The sequence below is a fragment of the Rhinopithecus bieti genome, unplaced genomic scaffold, assembly GCF_001698545.2.
Source record: "Rhinopithecus bieti isolate Rb0 unplaced genomic scaffold, ASM169854v2 scaffold_33432, whole genome shotgun sequence".
Classification (NCBI taxonomy): Eukaryota; Metazoa; Chordata; class Mammalia; order Primates; family Cercopithecidae; genus Rhinopithecus; species Rhinopithecus bieti.
The window spans coordinates 625453-634182 of NW_016814481.1; the positions used below are offsets into that span (position 1 = coordinate 625453).

Genomic DNA, 8730 nt, shown 5'->3' on the forward strand with positions numbered 1-8730 from the left:
CCAAGAAAGACGACGACCTGTCTGGCCCCCAAGTACCAAAAGCTGGAAGAGAAAAGGAAAGTCCAACTCGGGCCCTTCGGAAACTGATCGAGGGCACTTTTCTGGGGCACGTCGGGAAAAGTAGTCTTTTACGCTACAAAGAAATAACTTCCGGGTCAAAATATGGGAGTGGGCGTAGCTCTAAGTCTCTTCCTCCAGTGGGCGTTGAATTTCCCCACTACCCTAAACTTACAGTTTTCTGAGTTCCGGTTGTTGACAGGCATCATTTCCCTTTTTGCTTCATTTCTGCCTATGCGCATGCGCCAAACTCTCGTCCGCCTATTGGTGAATTTCATGTTTCTTTCAAGACTACATTTCCCAGAAGGCCACGCGAGTGGGCGGGGAAACGTCCCCGGGGGAGGGGCGCGGCGTTCGCAGCGGACACTGAGACTGTGACCTCTTTCTTTTATTTAACACAAAACTGATGTGTCCGCATTCACGGCCAGGCCGGACTCTGTGCAGACAGGTCAGCTCGGCCTGGCCCTTTGGAAGGCGAGGCCGGGCTGCACTGAGAGAACGAGTGAGCCCCTCCCCTGCCCCCTCTTCTGGAGTTTGGAACTGTCAAGTTCCAGCTCCTACCCTCTTTCCCAGGTTCAAGACCCCTGCGCTGCCCACCCCGCGGGTCCGGCTGCGCTCGGAGGCCGGGCCTGGCCTGCCTGGCCCATGAGGATCTGCACCAGCAGGTCGGTGGCCAGCATGGGCGTGGGCTCCTCGAAGCCGATGGTCAGCAGCTGCTGGTAGTCCCCAAGCGGCTGCGGGCACAAAATCCTGGGGTGGGGGGGCCAGGGATAGACAGGCCTGGACTTGAGTGCCCCCTGCCCCTCGGGAGTCCCTCCCTTTAAGTGAGATGCGTCAGCAGAAAGAGGCTCTGTTTCAGCTGCCGGTGGGAAAAACCCTCGGGGGAAACTTGTTTCCTTGTTGATCAGAAACTTAGTAATGGCTCCTAGAGGCTGAATAACTGGTCCTGACCTGTCCAATCGCACTGCTAGCTGTGTGTCCTTGGGCAGGTAACAACTCTGAACATCCTGTTTTCTTTGTTAAATGGGGCCAATAGCATAGATCTCGATGGGTTGTTACTGGGGTCTGCATGAAGTGCTTTTCAGGGCACAATAAAATACTATCATTACTAAGGGAAGCAGTGTTTGGGAAGGTGGAATATCTTTCATGGGGTTCTGCCTCCCCATCTAGCGCTTGGTCTAGTGCCCAAGCCCACGTTGCTATTGCCCTAGCTCCTACCATGAATAAAGGTCATCCTCGGCTGGTCCTAGGGGCACCCATCGGCCGATGGACCACAGCTTCTGGATCTGCAGGCACGAATTGGCTGGACTCTGGCCTGTGTCTTCCCAAGTATCTCGATAGCACAGGAAGTAGCTGGGAGGGGAGGGAGCTGTAATTAGAAGTGATCAATTTCCTAGCTTCTTCTGTTGAGGGCTTTAATTTTGGAGGTGAGGTGGGAACTCATCAGAAGTTGCCCTGAAGTTCTCAGGTAGGAATGTGACTCTAACGCCTTTTTTCACTGCCAGCCTCCTTTTAAGATGAGAACTTTTATTTTGGTGGGAGGGTGGGTTTTAAGAAAATAGAGGTAGCCTTTCAAAAGCCTTTAGTTTCCTGGTTCACTTTTTTTAAAGAGACAGATTATTGCTCCCACTCAGGGTGGAGTGCAGTGGCAAAATCACAGCTCACTGTAGCCTTGAACTCCTGGGCTCAAGTGAGCCTCCTGCCTGAGCCTCCCAAGTAGCTGGGACTACAGACGCCAGCCATCACGCCTGGCGAATTTGTTGTTGAGATAGGCTCTTGCCATCTTGCCCAGGGTGATCTCAAACTCTTGGGCTCAAGTGATCCTCCTGCCTCAGCCTCCCAAAGTGTTAGGATTACAGGCGTGAGCCATTGCACCGGGCCCTGGCTCACTTTTCACTTTGCTGGTGACAGTTTGGAGGGCCATACTGGCATTCATCATAGAAAGGGGAGGACTTTGATTTGGGTAAGAGGACTTACTAATCCACAAGGGAATCTTGTCCCCGACCAGGGGCCTCTGGGGTGGCTTCCAGGTGCCAGCGCATCTTCTTATAGAGGTAGCGGGGGAAGCGGCTGGCAGTGTAGGCAGTTGGAGCACAGTATCTGAAGATGGAGATCTCATGGGACAGGCTGATGGAGAACCTCCCGCAAAAGAAACAGGAGATGCTGGCAGGACATGAGAGAATGGAGGGGTGAAGCTGGGCCTTGGACTCCTTCATCCCCCCCATCTGAATCTCCTACCGTTTTACCTGAGGGGGTTTGTCTCCTCCAGGTCCACGAACCCAAAGGAAGCGTACATGAGGACCAGCTGTTCCAGGCGCAGGGTCAGCTGTTGGGAGATCTCTAACAGCTGCATACAGGACGGGTACAGTGAGATCAGCTGGCCTGAGAAGAGTGGGACTCCCCCTCCACCATCCCCGCAGGCTCGGAGCTGCGAGAAGAAAGGGGCATGGGGTCTAAGAAACCTCCACACACCCCCTTTCGGACCAGCTCCTGCAGGGGTCCATAGATGTGGGGTACGCTTCTCGCGGCTGCCTCCAGGTACAGGAAGTAGGGCTCACACATCTGTAAGAAGGTGGGCATGGCCTTGGCCAGCTGCTCCTTCTGTACTTGGTCTCTGCTGAAGGAAGAAAGTGGCCTTTGCCTGCAATCCCTCACAATCCCTCCTCACCCCCCAGTTTTCCCCCATTCTACTCAACCCCAACCTGTATCCCTGGCTTTGACCCCTGTTAGAAAAGCCCCCAGTTTCAGGTCTTTTCTGAACATCTTTCTGGTTCACCTGCATCAAACCCATTTGGAACACGTGTTACAAGTGCTGACAGCTGAGTCTCCCATCTCCACTTAGGACCCAGAGCTTCCTGCAGGGGCTGGGCGCAGTGGCTCACTCCCGCAATCCCAGAGGTTTGGGAGGCTGGGGCTGGAGGATTGCCTGAGGCCAGGAGTTCCAGACAAGCCTGGGCCACATAGCAAGACCCCGTCTCTACACAAAAAATAATTAGCTGGGCATGGTGGCACCTATAGTCCCAGTTACTCAGGAGGTGGAGGTGGGAAGATGGCTTGAGACCAGGAGTTTGAGGCTGCAGTGAGCTATGACTGCCCCACTGCACTCCAGCTTGGGCGATAGAGCAAGACCCTGTCTCATTAGAAAACCAGCCTTATGAGAATCCCTTGAACCTGGGAGGTGGAGGTTGCGGTGAGCTGAGTTCACCCCCACTGCACTCCAGCCTTAGTGGCAGAGCGAGACTCCATCTCAAAAAAACACAAAACAAAACAAAAAAAACCCAGCCTTGGCCGGGTGCGGTGGCTCACGCCTGTAATGCCAGCACTTTGGGAGGCCGAGGCGGGCGGATCACGAGGTCAGGAGTCCAAGACCAGCCTGGCCAAGATGGTGAAACCCCAAGTCTACTAAAATTAAAAAAAAAATTAGCCGGGCAACACGTGTTGGCGGGCGCCTGTAATCCCAGCTACTCGGGAGGCTGAGGCAGAGAATTGCTTCAATCCGGCAGACGGAGGTTGCAGTGAGCCGAGATTGCACCACTGCACTCCAGCACGGGCAACAGAGCAAGACTCCATCTCAAAAACAAACAAGCAAAATCCAACCCAGCCTCCTAGGACATACCAATAGACACTGAAATTGGAGAGTCACAAGGAAACTTGGTGTGTGAATCACATGATCCTTTGGAGTCTCAAACTGATGTCCTGCAGGCCAAGTTTGGGTCAGGTGGGTCTTGTTTAGTCGGCACAGGGTTCAAAATCTAAGACAGCACTTAAAAACTGGGAGAAAAAGTCCTAGAGACTTGACAACCCCAGGCCCACACTGCCAGGACAGTAATAGCAGCAGTCCCCTACCCTCAATTCTACAGTCCTCCTCACTCTCTTAAACTGGATTCTAATATGCTAGCTTCTTCCACTGCCTCCCTCTGGCTCCTAGCGCTTGTCATTTTGCAACCCTGGCGTGTGTCACCCATCCTGTCGCCACCCCTCCAAGTCTCCTTACCCATGGGGACCTGGGACCCTGTCCAGTATCACCTGTAGAGCAAGTAGCTCTGGAAGTCATCCGCCTTCTTGAGTAGGTAGCGCAGCTGTTGGGTGATAGGGCTGAACAAGATGTCCAGGGATAGGAGGGGAGGTGCTGGCCCGGGCCCGGGCACCAGAGGTTCGGGGGAAGGCGTGGAGGCCAGGGCCTCAGCCAACTGCCCCTCGGCATCTTCAGGGTCCGGCTCAGGTGGGTTTCCAGGCCTGCTAGGGGGCGTCGACCAGGAGGGGTCTCCGCTGGGCGGCGTCCCAGGTTCCAAGGCATCTGGAGGCGGTGTTTCTCTAGGATCCAGGGGGAGCGACCCCTCGAACCACTGCTCCGTAGCCATGGTAGGACCGGAGGCGGGGTGGGGGGGAACCTGAGCTCTTTAAGCTTCCGCTACCGCTCACCTTGGCCGCGGGTTCGACCCCGCCCCGGGAGCCTCCGACTGGCCCCTGCCTTAACCTCTTCACCGGAGCCGCGCCGCCGCGCCGGGGGCGGGGGCGTTCGCCTCTTTTGAATTTCAACACGCGGGAGGGGCGCGCCGCTCCAGTCCGCGCGCCCGCGGCCCCCTACCCCTGCACACGCGCCGCACGCGCTCCGGGAACCTGGCGGTGGGGAGGACGGACCCGCCTAGGGAGGTGACCTCTGGCCGTGTCCTGGGGGTGTGGCTAGGGCCAGGACCTTTATCTCTCGAGGTGGATTCCTAGAATGGAGGGGTCTCTAAACGTGTCTCCAACACCTCAACCCGGCACAGGTATATGGAATGAGGCTGCTCAGGCCCCAGCCCCTCACTCCCAGAACCCTGGTTTGTTAAAACATTTTTTTTTAATTTAAAATTTTTAGAGATGGGGGCCTCTCTATGTTGCCCAGATTGGTTTCAAACTCCTGGACTCAAGCGGTCCTCCCGTCTCAGCCTCCTGAAGTGCCCAGCCTGTTTTTTTTAAAAAAACAAAAAAACAAAAAAATCTCTAATGGAGTTGAGAAACTGCCTTAGAACTTAGTAGGGGCTTTGGATGTAGTAGCTCTGACGACTACTACTAACAACAACAACAAAAATCTGAAAAAAATCTTCAGGCTGGTCTTGGTGACTCATGTCTGTAATTCTGACACGTTAGGAGGCTGAGACGGGAGAACTGCTTGAAGCCAGTTCAAGACCAGCCTAAGCAACATAGCAGGACCCTGTCTATACAAAAAATAAAATGTTCGTTGAGTGTTGTCTGAGGCATGAGAATCACTTGTACCCAAGAGTTTGAGGCTGTCACCAGTTATGACTGCACCACTGCACTCTAGCCTGGGTGACAGAGCAAGCAAGACTCTGTCTTGAAACAAACAAAATCTTCACTTGGAAATCTTCTCCTCTACATGATCTCATCTGATGGCCCAGGAATTTTCTGTTGCTTTAATGAAGAGGACCATGAGGTCTGGAGACCCTACTGTGGTCCTAGAACAGATTCCTGCCCCCAATATTTGTAGCAGATTCTTTGCAGTAGACAAAGGCTGACAGGTTTAGTTTTTAATGTACGTTGTGTCAAATACTCTATATTTAAAGACTCGGAGTGAAGAACTCGGACAGGTGTCAGATGCCACCCTGTGTGATCCCGAACAGACAGTATCTCTGTGCCGGGCCAGCTGCCTCTTCTACAAGGTGGGATTTTATGAATTGTCTTATGGGGACTTGGGGAGGACAGTTGAGAAAATGCTTATAAACCCAAGGACTTAACTGCCAACCATTCAACAATATTGAGGCCAGGCATGGTGGCTCACGCTTGTAATCCCAGGCAGGAAGAGAGAATCGCTTGCAGCTGGGAGTTTGAGGCCAACCTGGCCAACAAAGTGAGACCCTCATCTCCACACAAAAAAACTTTTTTTTGAGACAGTCTCACTGTCGCCCAGGCTGGAGTGCAGCGCGTGATCTTGGCTCACTGCACGCTCCGCCTCCCAGGTGTAAACAATTCTCTGCCTCAGCTTCCCAAGTAGCTGCGATTACAGGCGCCCACCACCACACCCAACTAAGCTTTTTAAAAATTTTTTGTATTTTTAGTAGAGACAGGGTTTCACCATCTTGGCCAGGCTGATCTTGAACTCCTGACCTCGTGATCCACTTGCCCCGGCCTCCCAAAGTGCTGGGATTACAGGTGTGAGCCACCACGCCCGGACACAAATTTTTAAAAATTAGCTGGGCATGGCAGACTGCACCTGTAGTCCCAGCTACTCCGGAGGCTGAGGTGGGAGGATCACCTGAACCCAGGAGTTTGAGGCTACAGTGAGCTACGACAGCACCACTGCCCTCCAGCTTGGGTGATAGAATGAGACCATCTCTAAAAGGAAAACAAAAATTCAGCACCTGCTGTGTGCCTAACTCAGTGCTGGGACATGGGGAGATTACAGAGGAAAAAAAAAAGATTCCCACCTTTCTGGAGCAATTAATGTTATAGGCAGCTATAATTCATTGTTTCCGTTTTTCTCCCTCTCCAAACAATTCTGCCCTAACCGGAGGCTCTTTAATGCCCTCTCCCCGCCCCATTCATAAAACGGACTCCGTGGTTTTTTTTTTCCCCCTTTTCCTTTTTTTAAAATTTTATTTAAAAAACCTTCGGTGCAATATTAAAAAGCAATACAGCCAGCTCGAGCGACAATCAACAGAAAGAAAAGAGGCAGGAGAGGAAAGGCCCGAGGAACCCCAACCCAGCTAGTCCCCTAGGGGCTGGAGGCCAGGGGCAGACTGAGAAGCGGGGCATGGGTGGTAGGGGAGGGAGGAAAGACCACCCACCAAAATAAACAGGCAGATCCAAACATTTATACAGGAAACATCTGGCTGAACGGAAGAGGATCTTGGGGAGATGAGACGCCCCCCATATTTCATTTTTTTTTTCCTAAAATGTCCTGGGCTGGGTGGGGAGGGTCAGCCACCTGGGGTTTAAGGAGCAATTCCCTCCCCACACCGACGTGCTGAGGGGCAGATGTGTGTGAGAGAGAGACACAAGGGGCAGAGATGAGGACAAGAGGGTGCCCTCTCCCTGGAATCTGTTATGAGGGCTGAGGGTGTCCCCGTCCAGCTCCTGGACTCTGGGGGGTCTTGGGTGAGATGGGGGCCGGAATGGGTTGGGGCAGGGGTGAGGCTGGGCGCTCAGCCTAAGAAGCCATCGGGGTCATCATCCTCAAAGTGGCCTTGCTGAAGCACCTTGATGTGGTGCTCGTAGATTTTCAGGGCTGGCCCGAGGCGGATGGACAGGCCGGTGAGCACATCTGTGCGCTGCATGAGCAGCAAAGATTTGCCATCAATTTCCTGGGTGGGACAGGGACAAAGAGAGAGAGCGAGCCGGGGTCAGGGCACATCCCACAGAGACCCTCTGTGTCTGTCAGTGTGTAGTCCTGGGCTGGGAACTCACCTGTTCTTGGAAAGCTGTCGCCTGCTCCGGGAAGCCAGCCTCGGTAAAATATTCCACAACATCCATCACTGTCCATTCCACGGGATCAGATGGCTTCTCTTTGCGCCCGGGACTGCATCAAAACAGACGGGCACCAGTGAACACGGGTGTTCCTCTGGCTGTGCCACACACCTGGGCAGCACCCCCATGTCTCCAACACCCCAACTTACGGACAGCCAAAGGGGGTCCCGTCGGCCCCAGGTAGGGCTGGTTTGCCTGGGGGCAAAGGCACGGGGGACGGAGAGTCTGGCCCGGTGGCAACAGAAGCTGGGAAAGAAAAAAAAAAACACCTGCCTTTGGCTTTGTTTTCGGGCTGAGTTCCTCCCCACCTAGCACTTTCCCCTACCCAGAGGAGTCCTTACCTGTTCCCCCCTCCTTGTTCATGCCTGCCATGGAGAACACCTGGCGGGTGCCACTGCCCGGGGCTGGCCCCCGTCCTTCATCCTGGCCCTGGTGCGGTCCGCAGGGCGTCCACTCCTTGACCCTCTCCTTGGCACTCTGAGGACCCCGCTCGCCGTTAAGCTGGTGGTGCTGGGCACCTGCAGGACGGTCACTCTCGGGCACTTCAGAGCCCTCTGACACATCATCTTCATCATCATCATCATCATCATCATCTTCTTCCTCCTCTTTTTCAAGCACTCGCTCTTCTCCACCTCTCTGGGGCCGAGGAGAGAAGCATGCAAGATTAGTAGCTGTTCTAATCCCTGACCCTGCCTGTGGCATACGGGCGGTGGTGAGGAGGGCCCGATTCCACCTTTAAGAACAATACGGACTAACTTTTACGCATTCACTCCGTGCCAGGTTCTGTGTTAACTAAAACCCTCGATAACCGAATCTCACTAAACTCGCTCAACAACCCCAAGGGGTCGCTACTGTTATTAAGCCACGTTTACAGCGGAGGAAACTGAGGCTCCGGGAGATTCAAGCACTTGCCAAGGTCACCACGCACCCAGCCCGCAGGAAACGCGCGTAAAGCCCCAGTCACCCGACACCTAGTTCCTCCCGGGACTCGCACCCCCGCCACCAACTTCGCCCGCACCTGCCCACCGCGCTGCGCCCCCGCTCCCCGGCGCGCTCACCTTGCTCCGAGACTGGCGGGCGCTGGCGGCCGGCGGCGCCCGTCCGGGCCTGTCCCCGCGGGGCAGCGCAAGCGCTCCGAGACGGGTGCGCTCCAGGCGGCCTCGCGCCGCCGCCTCTTCTTCCAGCAGCCCCTGCACGCGGCCGCGGGTT

General features: G+C 54.7%; 2 protein-coding genes across 4 annotated transcripts; both read right to left on the reverse strand.

The window, feature by feature from the left end:
- Window positions 1-424: 424 nt before the first annotated feature.
- CUNH19orf67 (chromosome unknown C19orf67 homolog) lies at window positions 425-4643 on the reverse strand. 3 transcript variants are annotated; one of them, XM_017851223.1, is made up of 6 exons: window positions 4084-4643; window positions 2530-2671; window positions 2304-2404; window positions 2035-2220; window positions 1276-1410; window positions 425-807 (listed from the first exon to the last, which is right to left on the reverse strand). In XM_017851223.1, exons 1-6 carry the CDS (start codon window positions 4416-4418, stop codon window positions 633-635), a joined length of 1074 nt encoding a protein of 357 aa, XP_017706712.1. In that variant the 5' UTR covers window positions 4419-4643; the 3' UTR covers window positions 425-632. The 3 variants fall into 3 exon arrangements, with proteins under 3 accessions (XP_017706712.1, XP_017706711.1, XP_017706713.1); XM_017851222.1 differs by having other exon boundaries at window positions 2530-2674; window positions 4084-4640; XM_017851224.1 differs by having other exon boundaries at window positions 666-791; window positions 2530-2674.
- Window positions 4644-6628: 1985 nt separating this feature from the next.
- SAMD1 (sterile alpha motif domain containing 1) lies at window positions 6629-8729 on the reverse strand (the record flags this gene model as incomplete). Its single annotated transcript, XM_017851214.1, has 5 exons — window positions 6629-7358; window positions 7462-7573; window positions 7671-7767; window positions 7863-8157; window positions 8580-8729. Coding segments are annotated over 5 exons (813 nt in total), but the record flags the coding sequence as incomplete, so codon positions are not given.
- Between the last annotated feature and the right edge of the window lies 1 nt (window position 8730).

Bases quoted from the DNA above. Each gene is read 5' to 3' on its own strand.
- CUNH19orf67 (XM_017851222.1), bottom strand. From the start codon at position 4,418: ATGGCTACGGAGCAGTGGTTCGAGGGGTCGCTCCCCCTGGATCCTAGA. The intron at 2,405-2,529 runs GTGTGTGGAGGT...TCCTGTATGCAG, and splicing joins AGGAGCTGGTCCGAAAGGGG to CTGTTAGAGATCTCCCAACA. The intron at 808-1,275 runs GTAGGAGCTAGG...CCCCCACCCCAG, and splicing joins GAGGATGACCTTTATTCATG to GATTTTGTGCCCGCAGCCGC.